The sequence below is a fragment of the Garra rufa genome, chromosome 23 (assembly GCF_049309525.1).
Source record: "Garra rufa chromosome 23, GarRuf1.0, whole genome shotgun sequence".
Lineage (NCBI taxonomy): Eukaryota > Metazoa > Chordata > Actinopteri > Cypriniformes > Cyprinidae > Garra > Garra rufa.
Window position 1 is genome coordinate 20,252,944 of NC_133383.1, and position 22,201 is coordinate 20,275,144.

At 39.0% G+C, this 22,201-nt stretch overlaps 1 protein-coding gene across 2 annotated transcripts in view; it reads left to right on the top strand.

The window, feature by feature from the left end:
• The first annotated feature begins 737 nt into the window (after positions 1–737).
• Positions 738–22,201, top strand: part of frem2a (FRAS1 related extracellular matrix 2a) — a 105,557-nt gene continuing 84,093 nt past the window's right edge. For both annotated transcript variants that reach the window (XM_073829876.1, XM_073829875.1), the window contains exons 1-2: positions 738–5,736; positions 8,807–8,896. In XM_073829876.1, coding sequence (XP_073685977.1) covers positions 738–5,736; positions 8,807–8,896 — 5,089 coding nt within the window. The remainder of the gene's footprint in view (positions 5,737–8,806; positions 8,897–22,201) is intronic.

Consider the following 22,201-nt stretch of genomic DNA (forward strand, 5'->3'; position numbering starts at 1 on the left):
ACAAGCTTGATTTAGTTCAGTCTGTGGAGAAAAAAGGTCGCAATAAAGAAAAACACTCTTTTATCAGTTATACTGGTAGTCCATTGTATGAATAATTTTTGGTTATTATATGTCGTAGTTGACTTTATTTTGCTATCCTCACTTAGATAACTATATGTGTCCTGCACCCACTAGTAAAAACATATCAAAAATGATATCTGGTGTCTGAATATTTTTTGGTTTGACTGTAGGTAGATTTAAATTCAAATGCATTAACTTTAGACAGCAGGAAAAATAAACTAAACTAAAATGGATATCCAACAGGAAAAAGAGACTTTGACAACTTAAATTCAGTTGTTTTTGTTTCATAAAATTAAAAATAACTTTCCTGAGAACATACGGAATAATTAGTTACAAGACGCGTCTATCAGGTTTACAGCACAACTAAAGAAGAGAGTCAAATCCTGTGAGAACATCACCTGCGAACGTGAGAATGCAACTCTCCCTCCAATAGAATGAGGCTGTGGGCGTGTTCTCCTGCTGCCATCCGTGCACAAGTTAAAACTGAGCTCGCACTGAGTCTGTGGGAATGCCGGGCGAGCATCCTGGCGCGCGTGTGGCATTTCTTAACTTTCTGTATTTGCCTCATCTCCCCTCCTGGATGTAAAGCATAAGAGCGGAAAACCCCATCGAGCTCTATTTGGATATTTCAATTCAACCCAAGAACCTGCTGTGGCTGTGTACATTGCGCGTTCAGCATGGAACTTCATAGATTTCTCATTCTCTTGCTTTCATTGACAGGTAGCTCCGCGCAAGGAGTTGAAACGCACGGATTGTCGTACGCGTACACGCCAGAACTCTCCGACGACGCGATATTAGTGGCAAACAACGGCATACACGTGCCTTTCGGGAGATCTGTTTACATCGATCCGATCAACGACTTGGTCATTGAAGTTCAGCCGGGAGACAGGTGCAGTATCACCGTTCTGGAAAACGACCCGCTGTCTCAGAGACCGGGACATGTGTCTCCAAAAAAGTTCCCGTGTGAATTTGGTCCTAACGATGTGAGATACTCTCATTTCGGTTCTAGGAGCCCTGCGGGTGACAGGGTGAAGCTGCAACTCAGGTATGACACTCAGACTGAAACTATTATCATCCCCTTTATGCTAGAGGTGGAGGTTGTTTTCACACAGCTGGAGATTGTTACTAAGAACATGCCTCTTGTTGTTGATAAACTGCGTGGTACTAGTAATCCAATCGGGAGGAAGGTTTTAGACTTCACCTATGATAAAGACTCTGAACAATGTGAGGTAACATCACTGGCTGCCAGCAGCACGCTTCCTAGATATGGCAAAATTGTAGATGAGAGCAAACTGGAGAAAATGATGGACTGCGACCTGTTTCTCAAATCCAATATCCGCTATGAGCACACGTCTACCCACAAGTCCCCTAATAAGGATTACATCCCCATGGTTGTGGAGCTGCGGAGCAAAGAAAATAATTTACTGAAACAGGAGTTCTTCCATGTGATGATTCGAATAAAAGAGGGAGAGGAAAACACTCCCCCCAGACCGAGTTTTGTGGCTATGATGATGATGGAAGTTGATCAGTTTGTTATGACGGCTTTAACTCCTGATATGTTGGCTGCGGAGGATACAGAATCCAATCCTGATGATCTGATTTTCAACATCACCTCTCCTTTGTCCTTCGAGGAGGGCTATATTGTGAGTACTGATGATAGGAATTTACCTATCACATCCTTTTATCAAAGAGATCTCAAAGATCTGAAAATAGCATACAAACCTCCCTCTTTAGACTCGGATACTGAGAGGATCTTTCAAATTGAGTTTGAGGTCATAGACACAGATGGTGGCATTTCAGATCCTTTTGCTTTCATGATTGTTGTGAAGCCCATGAATACATTAGCGCCTGTAGTCACTAAGAATACCGGCCAGCTTTTATATGAAGGCCAGTCTAGGTCTTTGTTTACTCAGAACAATTTAGAAATAAGTGATGAAGACAACCTGGACACTGTGAGGATTACAGTGGTTGATGGATTGCGTCACGGTCACTTAGCTGTTCTGGGCACCAACAGGAAGTATTTCACACCGGCTGATCTGGAGGTCGGTATTGTGGTTTACCAGCATGATGGCAGTGACACATACAGCGATAATATAATATTCAGAATGTCAGATGGCAAGAATGACGTTGAGTTTTTGTTCCCCATCACAATCGTACCCACAGATGATGAGCCGCCCATTATGAATGCAAACACAGGGCTGATTTTATTCAAAAATCAGATGGTGCCCATCTCTCAGCTCATGCTCAGTGCAGCAGACATCGACTCGGAAGATTCCACCATTAAATTTACAATCGAGCCTCCATTTTCTGCTATTGGCGAGGTCGTGGTGAGGCAATCTGAGGCACCCGAGGACCCATCATCCTGGAAATTTAATGCAGAAGATGGCGTGTATGAGAAAGTAGTGACAGAGTGGCTCCAAAAAGACATTACAGATGAAAAGCTCTTCTATAGGCATACTGGTCCACACATCACAGAAACTGTTACAGATCAGTTTGTTTTTAAAGTACAAGACGATGCCGATCCTCCCAACCAATCTGGTGAGAATTCATTTATTATTAAAATTTTACCTATTGATGATATTCCACCCGTGCTGTTCCCAGGCACTACTTTGCAGATGACGGTACATGAGTACCAGCTGACTCATTTTAACAAGAACGTTCTCCGCTACACTGACTTGGACTCTGAAGACCGTGACCTGAAATACACAATAACTCAAATGCCAACTGATACCGATGAGAATAATCCTATTAAGTTCGGGTCTGTTGTTTTGACTGACAGCCCCGATGTTGACGTAACAGAATTTACCCAAGCACAAATTAACCATCATAAGATTTCCTACAGCCCACCAGACCTTGAGCTTGGCATCACACCTCATGTGGTGCAGTTCCATTTCACAGTAGAGGACACTGCTGGAAACAGTGCTAATGGAGTTTTTACAATTTTCCTCCAGCCTGTGAACAACAAACCCCCACAGATTACAAACACTGGATTCACGGTCCTTGAAAGAGGGGTGCATGTCATCACGAGTGCCGAACTTGACGCAAATGACCTTGACACTGACATTAAGCAAATTTCGTTCACGCTAAGCCAAACTCCACAGCATGGCAATGTTCAGCATTTGTTTGCTGACTTAAATAAAGGAAGTAGTTTCAACTTGATGGATATCTCTGATGGAAAAGTGTCGTATGTCCACAACGGGGATGAAACGACAAGTGACTCTTTTAAATTGGATGTTAATGATGGTGTTCATGTTCTAACGATCACTGTGAAGGTAGCTGTAAAGCTTATTGATGATGAGACACCAACGCTTAGCCTCACAAAAGGCACCTTTGGCTCTCGTTTGGACGTGCTAGAAAATGGTGCCACAGAAATTACCACAAGTGTCATCCAAGGAAAGGATGAGGACACTGATGATCTCAGGTTGACATTCATTGTAGAAGAAGCCCCTAAGTTCGGAGAAATTCTAGTGAGTGGAGTTTCCTCAAGCAGATTCACCCAAGCTGATATCATCAGTGGTCTGGTAGTGTATGCTCACACCAGCGGTGAGATTGGACTCGCTTCGATAGAAGACTTTTTCAACCTGACCCTCTCTGACATGTCTGATGAGTGGACCGTAGGGGGCAACCGAGTAAACGGAGTCCGTGTTCACGTCACCGTTCTGCCTGTAGATAACCAAACTCCAGTGGTCACAGTTGGCCCTACCTTTTCTGTCTTTGAAGGGGATAAAAACACAATTGGCAGGCATCAGATAAGAGTTGAGGATGCAGACACCCTAACTGAGGACATTCTGTGCACCATCATTGTTCAGCCCACGTCAGGATATGTGGAGAACATCTCTCCAGCACCAGGCTCTGAAAAGTCAAGGTCGGGAATGGCAGTAAGTGCTTTCACCATCAGAGATGTAAATGATGGTCATATTCACTATGTCCAAAGCATACATAAAGGAGTTGAGCCAGTGGAAGACAGGTTCACGTTTAGATGTTCAGATGGTGTGAATTTCTCTGAGAGGCAGTTCTTTCCGATTATAATTATCCCCACCAATGATGAAAAACCGGAGATCTTTATGCGAGAGGTTGTTGTAATGGAAGGCATGAATGTAATCATTGACACACCTCTGTTGAACGGAGTCGACACTGATGTTCCTGCAGAAGAGCTGACGTTTATCATCACCAACCCCCCAAATCATGGCTTCGTCCTCAATCAGCTTACAAGTGGCTCTGTCCCAATCACAAATTTCACTTTGGAGCAAATCAAGGAAGCCTCCAGCATCATTTACGAACATGATGATTCTGAAACCACTGAAGACAAGTTTGACGTTCTTCTTACAGATGGGAAACACTCAGCTGAGGCCACCATCATGATCATGATTATCCCTGTGGATGATGAAACGCCAAGGCTTGCTATTAACGATGGGCTTGAAATCGAGATTGGTGAGACCAAAGAGATAAACAATAAAGTACTTAAAGCGACAGATCTGGACTCGGATGATGAGTCCCTTACTTTCATCATCCGCTACGGCCCCGGCCAAGGCTTCCTTTATAGAAAATCACCAGGATATGTGGAGAAAAGATCTGCTGGGTCTCTGGAGAACATAACAGTTGGCATGAACTTCACACAAAATGAGGTAAACAAGGGTCTCATTTTGTACACTCACAATGGACAGGAAGGCATTCGAGACCTTGTGAAGTTTGATGTTACAGATGGCATCAATCCTCTAATTGACAGATATTTTTATATCACCGTGGGTAGCATTGACATGGTGTTTCCAGATGTCATTAGCAAAGGGGTGTCTCTTAAAGAAGGTGGCAAAGTGACACTCACAACGAACCTCCTTAGCACTAGCGATCTCAACAGCCCAGATGAGAACTTAGTCTTCACCATCACAAGAGCCCCAGTAAGAGGGCATTTGGAAAGCACAGATACGCCAGGCATGCCTATTGTGTCTTTTACACAATTACAGCTCGCTGGGAGCAAGATCTACTACATTCATACCGCTGATGATGAAGTCAAGATGGACAGCTTTGAGTTTGAGGTGACCGATGGCTACAATCCTGTGTTCCGCACGTTTCGTGTTTCAATCGTTGATGTTGACAATAAAAAGCCGGTGCTGACCGTTCATGACCTTCTAGTGACCGAGGGACAAAGCAAACTCATTACGCCCTTTGAGTTGACCGTTGAGGACCAAGACACAGCTGAGCACCTACTCAAGTTTAGAGTGACCCAACTACCCATTCATGGCAAATTGCTCTTCAATAATAGTCGGCAGGTGACTTTGTTCACAAAGCAGGACCTGAATGAGAATATGATCAGTTACAAACATGATGGCACCGAGTCGGACAAGGACAGCTTTTCTTTTACAGTCACTGATGGCACCCATTCAGATTTTTTTGTCTTCCCCGATACCATTTTTGAGACCCAGAGTCCTCAGACCATGAAGATTACCATTGTGTCAGTGGACAACGGTGTGCCTCAGATTGTGGTTAACAAAGGTGCACCGACGTTGAAGGTCTTGTCCGCAGGTGACTTGGGTTATCAGATCACAAGCAAAGTTCTGAAGGCAGTGGATAGAGACAGCAGCCCTGATGCTTTGGTTTTTCACATCACCTCACAGCCAGAGCATGGCTACCTGATTAGCCTGGACAGAGGGAATGACTCAATCAACGTCTTCACACAAGGTAATGTATCATGTTCTTACCACCTACCATTGGTTCCTGTGACATCTTGTTACTTTTTCCATTCAGCGTGTTAGAACTTTGCAGTGCAGTGCTTTGTAGAACCATCATTTGAAGAGATGCATGTAAGAATTGTCTCTGTAAGAAATGCTATGTTCAGGACAGGTTCTCTGTTCTTATTAATGCTTAACATAATGTAGGTTCCATGAGAGAACAGCCACTTTGGCCTTTGCCGAAAGCGCAAGCTGTAAGATGTGTCTGTCTTTTAGCCTTCGGCTTAAATTCTTGATGAGACAACTAGAGCGTTCACACATTTCCTTTCAATTATTAAGTTCTCATACTTTTGCCTTCTAACGTCCCTGTAGTGAGAAAGAAGTTACTGGTTACAAGCAAACCGCATTTTAAAAAGAGTTAAAGGTGAAGGGTGTGATATTTCTGCCGCTAGCCATAACAAACAGACTTGCAATCTGTGGGGTTTTTGAGCATCTTGACTGGGTTATACTAGCAGCATGAGTTTTGGGTTTAGATAAATAATTATTGTGTTCATATTGTATTATAGAACACTTTTGCTGTTATTGAGGTGGGATACGGGTAAGGTTGGGGACAGGTTTGGTGGTATGGGTAAGGTTAAGGTGTAAGGGATGGGTCAACAGTGTAATTACAGAAATTAATTACAGATGAAATTACATGCAGGTATTTTTTAATATAAGTAAAAACATGTATGTACACAATAAGTGCATTGTATCAAATAATTAATTAGTAGCTAAGGCCACCTAATATAAAGTGGGACCAAACATTTAACTGGCTATTTAAATCCTAACATACTCAGTGTTAGGATTTTTTGTTTTATAATTTGTCTAGAAGTTTACATGCTCCTTGCAATATCTTTAAGAAGTTTAAAAGAATAATAAAATCTAATCCTTTAAAAATGATAAAATATGATCCTTCAATATACCTTTTTATAATCATTTTTGTCTTAACCATCAATAAATGTAAATGAATGTCTTTTAAAATATATACAGTTTCAAGTCTTTAGTTGAAGTCTAACGTTTACATACCTCTTGCAGAATCTGAAATAAGAGGGATCATACAAACTGCATGTTATTTTTTTATTTATTACTGACCTGAATAAGATACATCACATAAAATACATATAGTCCATAAGAGAAAATAATAGTTGTAAAGTTGTATTTATAAAAATGACCCCATTCAAACATTTACATACATGATTCTTAATACCAAGGGACTCATATGCAACTATTACAGAAGGTTAAAATGCTCACTGATGCTTCAGAAGGAAAAACGATGCATTAAGAACCGGGGTGGAAACTTTTTGAATTTGAAGATTAGTGTAAATTTAACTTATTTTGTCTTCTGAGGAACACGTACTGTAAGTGTCTTCTGTAGCTTCTGAAGGGCAATACTAAACAAAAAAAATATTATATTTAGGCAAAATAAGAAAAATGTACCCCTCCTCATTACATTCAAAAGTTTTCACCCCCGGCTCTTAATGCATTGTGTTTCCTTTTGAAGCATCAGTGAGTGTTTTTACGTACTTTTTGTAATAGTTGCATATGAGTCCCTCAGTTGTCCTCGGTGTGAAAAGATGGATCTCAAAATCATACAGTCATTGTTAGAAAGGGTTCAAATAAAAAAAAAATGAGGGAAAAAAACAGAATCTATGGGACCTGATGAATTTTTCTGAAGATCAGCAGGCAGTTTAACTGTTCAGGACAAAAAAGGGACTCAAAAACAACACTAAATCAAAAAAACAGCTGTGGATCATTCATATAACACTTTATAGTACTTTTGAACAGGGTTATTTGTATAAATTCAACTATTTTCTTTTGCAGACTTTATGTAAACCTCTTTATAGTGAAATATCTTATTCAGGTCAGTACTAAATAAAAAATAAGGTGTATTTAATATGATCCCTCTTATTTTGATAAAATAATTAACATTTTGCAGATTCCACAAGGTAGATCCGTCATATATAATTGTAAGAAACTGTGTGTTTTTTTTTTCATCCTAAACTATTAAACTCTATGCAAATAAGCAAAAAAAAAAAAAACATTTAAACACAAAGATAAACTAGCCTGGCTTTTCGACTTTAAAAATATATCTTTTTGCCCATCCCTATAGTACCTATCAGCCAGAATAAGAAGTTAGTGTATTAATCAGCACCGGTTCATGGCTTCTTAAGCATAAATGCACTCCTTCAAACATGAGAGCCTTAAGTGAGAAGATGCAAAATCCATGTCAGGCTTACTTAGTCTGAAATGTGCCCCAGACATTGGAAGAGGCAGAAGTGTGAGAGGGAGAGACCTGGCAAACCTGACTTGACCTCATCAGTATGAGCAGTGAAGCAGAAGGGACAATCACTTCTCTTTATTTACTTTGCCCTTTCCCCATATTCTGCTACCGCTTGCTCTTTGGCATTTACTAAATATTTCACGACGAGAGTGTGTCCTGGCGATGAAAGAAGACATTTTATTTTCAATATGAAAAGCGGTTTCATCCATGCATAAAGAATCACAGGTTTACATTTTTATGAGGCTTCTTCCTCTGATATCAATAATTTAAAGAAGTGGGTCAGAGCAAAGAGAAGAGAGAGCCAGGTTGATCATGGTACACCGTAACCTAAGCACTGTGTATCAGTGCAGATGTGGTTAAGGGGTCTAATTTGAGAGATGGGGCAGACCAGATGTAGAAGAATCTCAGTCTGTGTTTAACATTCTTGTTCTCACCTGTCATTAAGTAACAGCTTGTCACCTGCTTTGCTGATTGTTTTGTGACTCACTCCCTGCTGCGTTTGTGAAAATTCTCACCTGGATTTATTAAAACCTAAAAAGCCTTTTATCCAAAGAAGTTTTTGTGAAAACAAGCATGCTCTTTGAATTATAATGGAGATATTTGTAAATTGAGCGGCTTATAGAGCAATTTGAGATTTGAGCGTTTCACTCTAGGGTTTGCAGATCATCATAAAAAACAAAGATTTTCATAAACATATTTTCCTCTGAATGAATAATAAATTGCATTGTGCAGTTACAATTTTGTCTTTGTGTGTCCTTAGCTGACATAGATGATCTTAAGATCTGCTATATCCTGAAGAACAAGAGCAATGCCACCAGTGACGCCTTTAGTTTCACCGTGGAGGACAATGGTAAGTCCTTTAAAAAAATGTCATTCATTTTAGAAGAAAATGTGCCAATTTGATTATGCGTTTAGAATTATTCATGAACACATTTAGCCATATAAAGTGAAGAATAATACAGCACTAATCATTTGAATTCATGAGTGATATAATGTCCTCTGATTTTAGGTGTCAGTGCATATGAAATTGCCTTGGGTGATTAATTGTGAACCCTTAGACCAGAGAAGGATATATTTAGATATGTAGCATTTAATTAGGCTTTTTCTTTCCATGGTAGGTGAACTGTCTGTGTGTGCAGCTTATTACATGCTGTGCTACCTTTGACTGCAAAGAAAAGATTAAAATGAGTTTTTAGTACTTCAAAGAACTTAAAAGGGAGTTAGTGTGGGTTAGAATGACCCTAAGAACATATTTCAACAGGGTAGGATTAAATCTGGTGAAGCACAGATAATCATGTATAAATTAGGTTGAACGTGACAATCCTGGAAAAGCTTGCGGCTAAAGACCTTGTTGTGATTAGTGATGATTTGTGTTTTATTTGGAAAGCCAAATATGTGTGATATGCACACTATAAAGCGCACTATGTGAAAGGGATGGTGTGCATTGAAGGGTCTGCGTACGTGTGACACAAAGGACTGTTTGGTATATAGAGCTAGAGGCAGGATGACACATAATTAGTGCCTGTAGTCATGAGTAGAAGACACACCTCTTGTCAGGCTTACAATTACTGAGTATTAGAGGGTTTCTGGAATGGGAAAGAGTTGGGAAAATACAAGTTCTATAGGAAAAACAGCTGGGTTTCATGTTTCTCTCACGCTTAAAATCACCAGTTGTGTCATGAAACAAGATAAGCGTTTTAGTCAGCTAAGCACATTTAAGTCAAGAGGCATTACCTGTTTGATTGAATCGTGATGGCTGCATTTTGTGTTTGAAACTGAAATAATTGCACAATATGCTAATTTATTTTGTTTATTAGGGCCCGAGCACTACAGTGCGAGGACCCTATTGGAATTGCTCCGTTTATTATTAGGGCCCGAGCCCAAAAGGGCGAAGGCCCTATTGTTCTTCTAAGGATTCTTATTTGTTTTTTTTTTTTTTTTTATTTTTATTTTTTTTCAACCATTGGGGCACTTTTGGGGGCCTTAACATACTCAAAAACTCTTGAAAATTTGCACACACGTTGGAATCTGCCGTCGTCCGGACGCCACAGAGGCTGGGACCTGGGTGTGGTTCAGGGCCTCTACAGCGCCCCCTGGAACACAGTTTGAAAACTTGATGTACTGCGCACACATACTTGCACGTATTGATATGAAACTCGGTACACATATAGAACTCATCGAGCTGAACAACTTTTGTACTCTATGTCATGGGCTCCACGCAACAGGAAGTGAGATATTTAGGGCTGTTTAAAAAGCGCATGCTCTGGAATTTAACGTACTCCTCCCAGGAATTCCATGGGATTGTCACCAAACTCGGTCAGCATGATCTCAAGACATTGGGGACGCTAAATTGCGAGGAGATTTTTGATATCTCGAACGGTTTGGCCGTGGCAAGGCGACAAAGTTATGGCGAGAAATGAGAAACAGGAAGTGTCTAATAACTGTTGCACACATTGCCTGATTCTGATGGAACTTCACCAGTTTGTTCCTTGTATGATGCCGATTCCATAAATGTGACTATTATGAGTCAAAGTTATAGCGCCACCAACTGGCAGCAGGAAACGTGTCATTTTCAAAATGCTTTGAAATCAGCCTCTTAATTTTACTCGATTTTCTTTAAACTTCATCAAAATCATGTCAAAACACGGCCGATAAAGAATATGTAAAGGGGTCGATGATAAATCAAATGCTGTTGCCATGGCAACGTGTCAAACTTTAAAATTACATTCCTGTCTTTTCGAGGCAGATAACATGCTTAGAATTTCATGAAACTCAACACACACATCAATATTAATTATAGTTAGACACTGGCAAAAGGTCATAAATGGGCGTGGAGCAGGCACTCTATAGCGCCATCTTTTGACAAAAGTTGGGGGGTTAGTTTTTCCTACAGTCACCAAACTCTGTACTTATATTGCTCTCATCAATCTGGACAACTTTCTAAATCAAACTCATTAGCTAAGACCAACAGAAAGCCGGCTATTTTGATTTGAAGGTGGATTTTTTGAAAAATCAGGCTGTAAACAAATTCACACTACTCCTAAGAACAACCAGCTGTTCACACCAAACTTTTTTAACATGAAGAGAAGATTCTGAAGATGTTAAATTGCGAGCGGATTTTGGATATCTCGAACGGTGTTGACGTGGTGATTTTTTAAAGATGTAGTAAAAAACATAACCCTAATTTTTTATATCTTTAAAGTGCAGCATCCAAACTCTTTAAAACTTTTTTCACACAGAGATCTAATCATTCTGAGCAAGTGCTGGAAATATAAATTTTATACAAGCTTCAATGAATTAAAGAAAATTAAAAAAATAACTCAGAAACCTGCTGTCACTCTGGTGAATGTCTCTACAGTATGTGTGTGCGTTCAGTCAGGCACAGAGAAGCTCATTATTGCAGGGGGGAGGGGTGAGAGGCAGAGAGGGTGACAGAGTAGAGAGCCATTCTACAGACCATCTTTGAACAAAAAATGCACATATGTATTGTAATTACATAAATATGTCTGATCTTTGAGAGTCTGATATTTTCATTGTTCGTATTTTGCAGTTGTTGTTTTTTATTTATTTTTTACTTAACTGTACCATGAACTTGTCCTATTCAGTCACATAGCAAAAGATTTAAAAATACAACTTTTTAGCATGATCAATTTATCTTCATTGATAGACAATATTTACATAGTGTTATTTATTGAATATAAAATAATAATAATAAAAAATTAAGACAGACTTTGACAACAAAACAAACGTTACTGTTATCTCTTCAAAACATCTGAAAACCATAATTTTAAGATCAGTTATATATATATATATATATATATATCACCCCGTTAAAATACTCAACTTGATTTTTAAAGATATTTTGAAAGAATGAAGCGTTTATAGAGCACTTTATTGTGTATTGCTGTACACCCACATGAACTGTGTTCATGTTCATGTTAATTCACAGTACATAAACTTTATATGAATACTTTTTTTAGCTTAATATTAATTAACATTAATAAATGCTATTTATTTATTGGTCATGTTAACTAATATAGTTAATTTTAACAAATGAAACTGGATGGCAACATTTTATATTTTGTGTGTATGTGTCTGTGTGTTGATTTTAAAGTGTAACCCTTTCAATTCTGTAAACTTAAAATCAAAACTAGCAGATGGTTACTGTGAATGCATGTGCCAACTGGGCACCGTCTTCCTTATTGATTCTTAGTTATGTAGCACTTAAGAGTGATGTCTTATAACAGGAGTCACCAGCAAAGCAATATCCACACAAAAATTGTACAGATAGGTAACAATGACATTTAAGCAGAAGTGGTGGACGTAAAGCAAGCAATAATAACATTTTGCTATCATCATGAATCATGTTCTTATCATCATCATCAGAAAATAGGCAATTTGTAGCATACTGGTTCACAGTTGGCATTTATCTGAAGTCCTTGCATTGATTGCATTTAGTTAAATCAACATTATATTTGGTCAGTCTGATCTTGAGGCCTTAGAGATGTTAAATTGTGAAGATCTTGAGTTTTCATTAAAGGGCATGTCCGTGGTGGCCTGACAAAGTTTGATGTTTCTGCATAGACATAGAAGTGGTTATAACTTAGCCTGAAAATGTCTGATCTGCCACAAAATTCACAGGTTTGGTAAGAGTCCTGGCCTGAAGACACCTAAAGACCAATATTCAGATATTATCATAGCGCCACCTGTTGGCAGCAGGATATCTCATATATTTCACTAACTCAAACATACCAAGGTCAATCTGCACCAAACTTCATATGTTTGATAATAGTGCTGGCCTGAACACATCTACATGCCAATAATCAGTTATAGGCATAGCGCCACCAGCTGGCAGCGGCAAGTTTGGCACATTTAAGTGACTTTGACATATTTTTCCTACATTTACTGTATTAAAAGCATACTGCCCCCCGTTTGCTGTTTTCCTGAAGCCACCGGTCGGCGGTGAGCCCGGGTGCGAGGGCCCGTTCATCGCTGCTCGCAGCTTTAATTAGGGCCCGAGCACCGATGGTGTGAGGACCCTATTGGATCTGCTTCGTTTATTATTATTAGGGCCCGAGCACCGATGGTGTGAGGACCCTATTGGATCTGCTCCGTTTCTTATTAGGGCCCGAGCCCAAAAGGGCGAAGGCCCTATTGTTCTTCTAAGGGTTATTATTTTTTAGGGCCCGAGCCCAAAAGGGCGAAGGCCCTATTGTTCTTCTAAGGGTTATTATTTTTTTTTTTTTTTTTTTTTTTTTTTTTTTCTTTTTTTCAACCTTCCGGGCACTTTTGGGGGCCTTAACATACTCAAAAACTCTTGAAAATTTGCACATACGTCGGAATCTGCGGCCATCAGGACGCCACAGAGGCTGGGACCCGGGCGTGGTTCAGGGCCTCTACAGCGCCCCCTGGAACACAGTTTGAAAACTTGATGTACTGCGCACACATACTTGCATGTATTGATATGAAACTCGGTACACATATAGATCTCACTGAGCCAAACAACTTTTGTACTCTATGTCATAGGCTCCACCTGACAGGAAGTGAGATATTTAGGGCTGTTTAAAAAGCGCATGCTCTGGAATTTAACGTACTCCTCCCAGGAATTCCATGGGATTGTCACCAAACTCGGTCAGCATGATCTCAAGACATTGGGGACGCTAAATTGCGAGGAGATTTTTGATATCTCGAACGGTTTGGCCGTGGCAAGGCGACAAAGTTATGGCGAGAAATGAGAAACAGGAAGTGTCTAATAACTGTTGACCACATTGCCTGATTCTGATGAAACTTCACCAGTTTGTTCGTTGTATGATGCCGATTCCATAAATGTGACTATTATGAGTCAAAGTTATAGCGCCACCAACTGGCAGCAGGAAGTGTGTCATTTTCAAAATGCTTTGATATCAGCCTCTTAATTTTACTCGATTTTCTTTAAACTTCATCAAAATCATGTCAAAACACGGCCGATAAGAATATGTAAAGGGGTCGATGATAAATCGAATGCTGTTGCCATGGCAACATGTCAAACTTTAAAATTAGATTCCTGTCTTTTCGAGGCAGATAACATGCTTAGAATTTCATGAAACTCAACACACACATCAATATTTATGATAGTTAGACACTGGCAAAAGGTCATAAATGGGCGTGGAGCAGGCACTCTATAGCGCCATCTTTTGACAAAAGTTGGGGGGTTAGTTTTTCCTACAGTCACTAAACTCTGTACATATATTAATCTCATCAATTTGGACAACTTTCTAAATCAAACTCATTAGCTGAGACCAACAGGAAGCCGGCTATTTTGATTTGAATGTGGATTTTTGGAAAAATCAGGCTGTAAACAAATGCACACTACTTCTAAGAACAACCAGCTGTTCACACCAAACTTTTTTAACATGAAGAGAATATTCTGAAGATGTTAAATTGCGACCGGATTTTGGATATCTTGAACGGTGTGGACGTGGTGATTTTTTAAAGATATAGTAAAAAATATTTTTATATCTTTAAAGTGCAGCATCCAAACTCTTTAAAACTTTTTTCACACAGAGATCTAATCATTCTGAGCAAGTGCTGGAAATAAAAAATGTATACAAGCTTCTATGAATTAAAGAAAATTTAAAAAAGAACTCAGAAACCTGCTGTCACTCTGGTGAATGTCTCTACAGTATGTGTGTGCGTTCAGTCAGGCACAGAGAAGCTCATTATTGCAGGGGGGAGGGGTGAGAGGCAGAGAGGGTGACAGAGTAGAGAGCCATCCTACAGACCATCTTTGAACAAAATGCACATACTGTATGTAGTGTAATTACATAAATATGTCTGATCTTTGAGAGTCTGATATTTTGAGAAAATATAAAGGGTCACTAAGTCTTTCATTGTTCATTTTTTGCAGTTGTTGTTTTTTATTTATTTTTTACTTAACTGTACCATGAACTTGTCCTATTCAGTCACATAGCAAAAGATTTTAAAAAATACAACTTTTTAGCATGATCAATTTATCTTCATTGATAGACAATATTTACATAGTGTTATTTATTGAATATAAAATCATAATAATAAAAAATTAAGACAAACTTTGACAACAAAACAAACTTTACTGTTATCTCTTCAAAACATCTGAAAACCATAATTTTAAGATCAGTTATAAATATATATATCACCCCGTTAAAATACTCAACTTGATTTTTAAAGATATTTTGAAAGAATGAAGAGTTTATAGAGCACTTTATTGTGTATTGCTGTACACCCACATGAACTGTGTTCATGTTCATGCTAATTCACAGTACATAAACTATATATGAATACTTTTTTTTAGCTTAATATTAATTAACATTAATAAATGCTATTTATTTATTGGTCATGTTAACTAATATAGTTAATGCTAACAAATAAAACTGAATGGCAACATTTTATATTTTGTGTGTATGTGTCTGTGTGTTGATTTTAAAGTCTAACCCTTTCAATTCTGTAAACTTTAAATCCAAACTAGCAGAGGGTTACTTTGAATGCATGTGCCAAGTGGGCACCGTCTTCATTATTGATTCTTAGTAATGTAGCGTTTAAGAGTGATGTCTTATAACAGGAGTCACCAGCAAAGCAATATCCACACAAAAATTGTACAGATAGGTAACGATGACATTTCAGCAGAAGTGGTGGACGTAAAGCAAGCAATAATAACATTTTGTTATCATGAATCTTGTTCTTACTTGTTAGCAGCAGGATATATCATATCTTTCACTAACTCAAACATACCAAGGTCAATCTGCACCAAACTTCATATGTTTGATAATAGTGCTGGCCTGAACACATCTACATGCCAATAATTAGTTACAAGCATAGCGCCACCATCTGGCAGCGGCAAGTTTGGCACATTTAAATGACTAATGACTTTTTTCTATATTTACTGTATTAAAAGCATACTGCCCACTGTTTGCTGATTTCCTGAAGCCACCGTTCGGCGGTGAGCCCAGGTGCGAGGGCCCGTTCATCGCTGCTCGCAGCTTTAATTTTTTATTTTTTTTTTTTCTTTTTTTCAACCTTCCGGGCACTTTTGGGGGCCTTAACATACTCAAAAACTCTTGAAAATTTGCACACACGTCGGAATCTGCGGCCATCAGGACGCCAAAGAGGCTGGGACCCGGGCGTGGTTCAGGGCCTCTACAGCGCCCCCTGGAACACAGTTTGAAAACTTGATGTACTGCGCACACATACTTGCATGTATTGATATGAAACTCGGTACACATATAGATCTCACTGAGCCAAACAACTTTTGTACTCTATGTCATGGGCTCCACGCAACAGGAAGTGAGATATTTAGGGCTGTTTAAAAAGCGCATGCTCTGGAATTTAACGTACTCCTCCCAGGAATTCCATGGGATTGTCACCAAACTGGGTCAGCATGATCTCAAGACATTGGGGACGCTAAATTGCGAGGAGATTTTTGATATCTCGAACGGTTTGGCCGTGGCAAGGCGACAAAGTTATGGCGAGAAATGAGAAACAGGAAGTGTCTAATAACTGTTGACCACATTGCCTGATTCTGATGAAACTTCACCAGTTTGTTCGTTGTATGATGCCGATTCCATAAATGTGACTATTATGAGTCAAAGTTATAGCGCCACCAACTGGCAGCAGGAAGTGTGTCATTTTCAAAATGCTTTGATATCAGCCTCTTAATTTTACTCGATTTTCTTTAAACTTCATCAAAATCATGTCAAAACACGGCCGATAAGAATATGTAAAGGGGTCGATGATAAATCGAATGCTGTTGCCATGGCAACATGTCAAACTTTAAAATTAGATTCCTGTCTTTTCGAGGCAGTTAACATGCTTAGAATTTCATGAAACTCAACACACACATCAATATTTATGATAGTTAGACACTGGCAAAAGGTCATAAATGGGTGTGGAGCAGGCACTCTATAGCGCCATCTTTTGACAAAAGTTGGGGGGTTAGTTTTTCCTACAGTCACTAAACTCTGTACATATATTAATCTCATCAATTTGGACAACTTTCTAAATCAAACTCATTAGCTGAGACCAACAGGAAGCCGGCTATTTTGATTTGAATGTGGATTTTTGGAAAAATCAGGCTGTAAACAAATGCACACTACTTCTAAGAACAACCAGCTGTTCACACCAAACTTTTTTAACATGAAGAGAATATTCTGAAGATGTTAAATTGCGACCGGATTTTGGATATCTTGAACGGTGTGGACGTGGTGATTTTTTAAAGATATAGTAAAAAATATTTTTATATCTTTAAAGTGCAGCATCCAAACTCTTTAAAACTTTTTTCACACAGAGATCTAATCATTCTGAGCAAGTGCTGGAAATAAAAAATGTATACAAGCTTCTATGAATTAAAGAAAATTTAAAAAAGAACTCAGAAACCTGCTGTCACTCTGGTGAATGTCTCTACAGTATGTGTGTGCGTTCAGTCAGGCACAGAGAAGCTCATTATTGCAGGGGGGAGGGGTGAGAGGCAGAGAGGGTGACAGAGTAGAGAGCCATCCTACAGACCATCTTTGAACAAAATGCACATACTGTATGTAGTGTAATTACATAAATATGTCTGATCTTTGAGAGTCTGATATTTTGAGAAAATATAAAGGGTCACTAAGTCTTTCATTGTTCATTTTTTGCAGTTGTTGTTTTTTATTTATTTTTTACTTAACTGTACCATGAACTTGTCCTATTCAGTCACATAGCAAAAGATTTTAAAAAATACAACTTTTTAGCATGATCAATTTATCTTCATTGATAGACAATATTTACATAGTGTTATTTATTGAATATAAAATCATAATAATAAAAAATTAAGACAAACTTTGACAACAAAACAAACGTTACTGTTATCTCTTCAAAACATCTGAAAACCATAATTTTAAGATCAGTTATATATATGTATCACCCCGTTAAAATACTCAACTTGATTTTTAAAGATATTTTGAAAGAATGAAGCGTTTATAGAGCACTTTATTGTGTATTGCTGTACACCCACATGAACTGTGTTCATGTTCATGTTAATTCACAGTACATAAACTTTATATGAATACTTTTTTTAGCTTAATATTAATTAACATTAATAAATGCTATTTATTTATTGGTCATGTTAACTGATATAGTTAATTTTAACAAATGAAACTGGATGGCAACATTTTATATTTTGTGTGTATGTGTCTGTGTGTTGATTTTAAAGTGTAACCCTTTCAATTCTGTAAACTTAAAATCCAAACTAGCAGATGGTTACTGTGAATGCATGTGCCAACTGGGCACCGTCTTCCTTATTGATTCTTAGTTATGACAACAATTGATTTTATACAAAAATATATTATACAAAAATTGTACAGATAGGTAACAATGACATTTAAGCAGAAGTGGTGGATATAAAGGAAGCAATAATAACATTTTGCTATCATCATGAATTACATGTTCTTATTTGTAGCATACTGGTTCACAGTTGGCATCTATCTGAAGTCCTTGCATTGATTGCATTTAATTAAATCAACATTATATTTGGTCAGTCTGATCTTGAGGCCTTAGAGATGTTAAATTGTGAAGATCTTGAGTTTTCATTAAAGGGCATGTCCGTGGTGGCCTGACAAAGTTTGATGTTTCTGCATAGACATAGAAGTGGTTATAACTTAGCCTGAAAATGTCTGATCTGCCACAAAATTCACAGGTTTGGTAAGAGTCCTGGCCTGAAGACACCTAAAGACCAATATTCAGATATTATCATAGTGCCACCTGTTGGCAGCAGGATATCTCATATATTTCACTAACTCAAACACACCAAGGTCAATCTGCACCAAACTTCATATGTTTGATAATAGTGCTGGCCTGAACACATCTACATGTCAATAATCAGTTATAGGCATAGCGCCACCAGCTGGCAGCAGCAATTTTGGCACATTTAAATGACTTATGACATATTTTTTCTATATTTACTGTATTAAAAGCATACTGCCCACCGATTGCTGTTTTCCTGAAGCCACCGGTCGGCGGTGAGCCCGGGTGCGAGGGCCCGTTCATCGCTGCTCGCAGCTTTAATTATTATTCTTCTTCTCCGGAATGAATCGCATTTTTGAGGCCCTAAACATACCCGAAAACTCATGAAACTTTGCACACACATCAAACCTGGCGAAAATGTACGTCTGATATGGGTTTCAGAGATGGGTGTGGCAAAATGGCTCGATAGCGCCACCTTTACACGTTCCGCGGTGTGCGCTTTCAGCTGTGATTCACATACATGCACGAAAATCGGTACACACATGTAACTCACCAATACCTACAAAAAAGCCTCTTGGGATAAAATCCGAAACCCAACAGGAAGTCAGTTATTATTAATTTTCTCAGCAAAATTTGTGTCATTTTTGCCATTTTCAGGCGTCATACTTGAACGAACTCCTCCTAGAGATTTATACGGATCAACGCCAAATTTGGTGAGTCTAATCTAAAGCCCTTTGTGACGTTAAATTGCGAAGATCTAGAGTTTTCATCGGAGGGCGTGTCCGTGGCGGCCTGGCAAATTTCGATGTTTCGCCATGAAAAAGGAAGTTGCTATAACTCAGGCATAAAATGTCCGATCGGCCCCAAACTTCACATGTGTGATAACACTCCTGACCTGATGACATCTACATGCCCATATTCAGTTATAGTCATAGCGCCACCTGCAGGCAACAGGAAGTGACATGCTGTACTCTACAACCAACTCCTCCTAGAGATTTATACAGATCAACACCAAAATCAGTCAGTCTAATATAAAGGCTTTAGTGATGTTAAATTGTGAAGATCTTGAGTTTTCGTTGAAGGGCGTGTATGTGGCGGCCTCACAAATTTCGAGGTCTCGCCACGGATATAAAACTTGTTATAACTCAGCCATAAAATGTCCGATTTGCCTCAAACTTCACATGTTCGATTAAAGTCCTGGCCTGAAAACATCTGAAAGCCAATATTCTGTTATAATCACAGCGCCACCTGTTGGTAACAGGAAATGACTTGTAGCAAACTCCTCCTACAGATTAAATGATATCAACATTAAATTTGGTCAGTCTGATCTAGAGGCCTTAGAGATGTTAAATTGTGAAGATCTTGAGTTTTGGTTAAAGGGCGTGTCTGTGGCGGCCTGACAAAATTTGATGTTTCGCCATGGATATAGAAGTTGTCATAACTCAGCCATAAAATGTCCGATCTGCCTCAAACTTCACAGGTTTGGTAAGAGTCCTGGCTTGAAGACCCCTAAAGGCCAATATTCAGATATTATCATAGCGCCACCTGTTGGCAGCAATATATATCATATCTTTCACTAACTCAAACATACCAAAATCAATCTGCACCAAACTTCATATGTTTGATAATAGTGCTGGCCTGAACACATCTACATGCCAATAATCAGTGATAGGCATAGCGCCACCAGCTGGCAGCTGGAAATTTGGCACATTTAAGTGACTTATGACATATTTCTTCCATAATTACTGTATTAAAAGCATACTGCCCACCGTTTGCTGTTTTCCTAAAGCCACCGGTCGGCGGTGAGCCCGTGTGCGAGGGCCCGTTCATCGCTGCTTGCAGCTTTAATTAGGGCCCGAGCACCGATGGTGTGAGGACCCTATTGAATCTGCTCCGTTTATTATTAGGGCCCGAGCACCGATGGTGTGAGGACCCTATTGGATCTGCTTCGTTTATTATTATTATTATTATTATTATTATTCTTCTTATCCGGAATGAATCGCATTTTTGAGGGCCTAAACATACCCGAAAACTAACGAAACTTTGCACACACATCAAACCTGGCGAAAATGGACGTCTGATATGGGTTGCAGAAGTGGGTGTGGCAAAATGGCTCAATAGCGCCACCTTTACACGTTCCGCGGTGTGCGCATTCAGCTGTGATTATCGTACATGCACAAAAATCGGTACACACATGTAACACACCAATACCTACAAAAAAGCCTCTTGAGATAAAATCCGAAACCCAACAGGAAGTCGGTTATTATTAATTTTCTCAGCAAAATTTGTGTAATTTTTGCCATTTTCAGGCGTCATACTTGAACGAACTCCTCCTAGAGATTTATTCCGATAAACACCAAATTTGGTGAGTCTAATCTAAAGCCCTTTGTGACGTTAAATTGTGAAAATCTAGAGTTTTCATCGGAGGGCGTGTCCGTGGCGGCCTCGCAAATTTTGATGTTTCGCCATGAAAAAGGAAGTTGCTATAACTTAGGCATAAAATGTCAGATCTGTCCCAAACTTCACATGTGTGATAACACTCCTGACCTGAAGACATCTACATGCCCATATTCAGTTATAGTCATAGCGCCACCTGCAGGCAACAGGAAGTGTCATGCTGTACTCTACAACGAACTCGTCCTAGAGATTTATACAGATCAACTCCAAAATCGGTCAGTCTAATATAAAGGCCTTAGCGATGTTAAATTGTAAAGATCTTGAGTTTTCGGTAAAGGGCGTGTCCGTGGCGGCCTGACAAATTTCGAGGTCTCGCCATGGATATAAAACTTGTTATAACTCAGCCATAAAATGTCCGATTTGCCTCAAACTTCACATATTCGATAAGAGTCCTGGCCTGAACACATCTCAAGGCCAACATTCTATTATAATCACAGCGCCACCTGTTGGCAACAGGAAATGACTTGTACCAAACTCCTCCTAGAGATTTAATTATATTAACATTATATTTGGTCTTTCTGATCTAGAGGCCTTAAAGATGTTAAATTGCGAAGATCTTGAGTTTTCGTTAAAGGGCGTGTCTGTGGCGGCCTGACAAAGTTTGATGTTTCGCCATGGACATAGAAGTTGTTATAACTCAGCCATAAAATGTCCGATCTGCCTCAAACTTCACAGGTTTGGTAAGAGTCCTGGCCTGAAGACACCTAAAGGCCAATATTCAGATATTATCATAGCGCCACCTGTTGGCAGCAGGATATATCATATCTTTCACTAACTCAAACATACCAAGGTCAATCTGCACCAAACTTCATATGTTTGATGAAAGTGGTGGCCTGAACACATCTACATGCCAATAATCAGTTATATGCATAGCGCCACCAGCTGGCAGTAGGAAATTTGGCACATTTAAGTGACTTTGACATATTTCTCCTATTTTTACTGTATTAAAAGCATACTACCCACCATTTGCTGT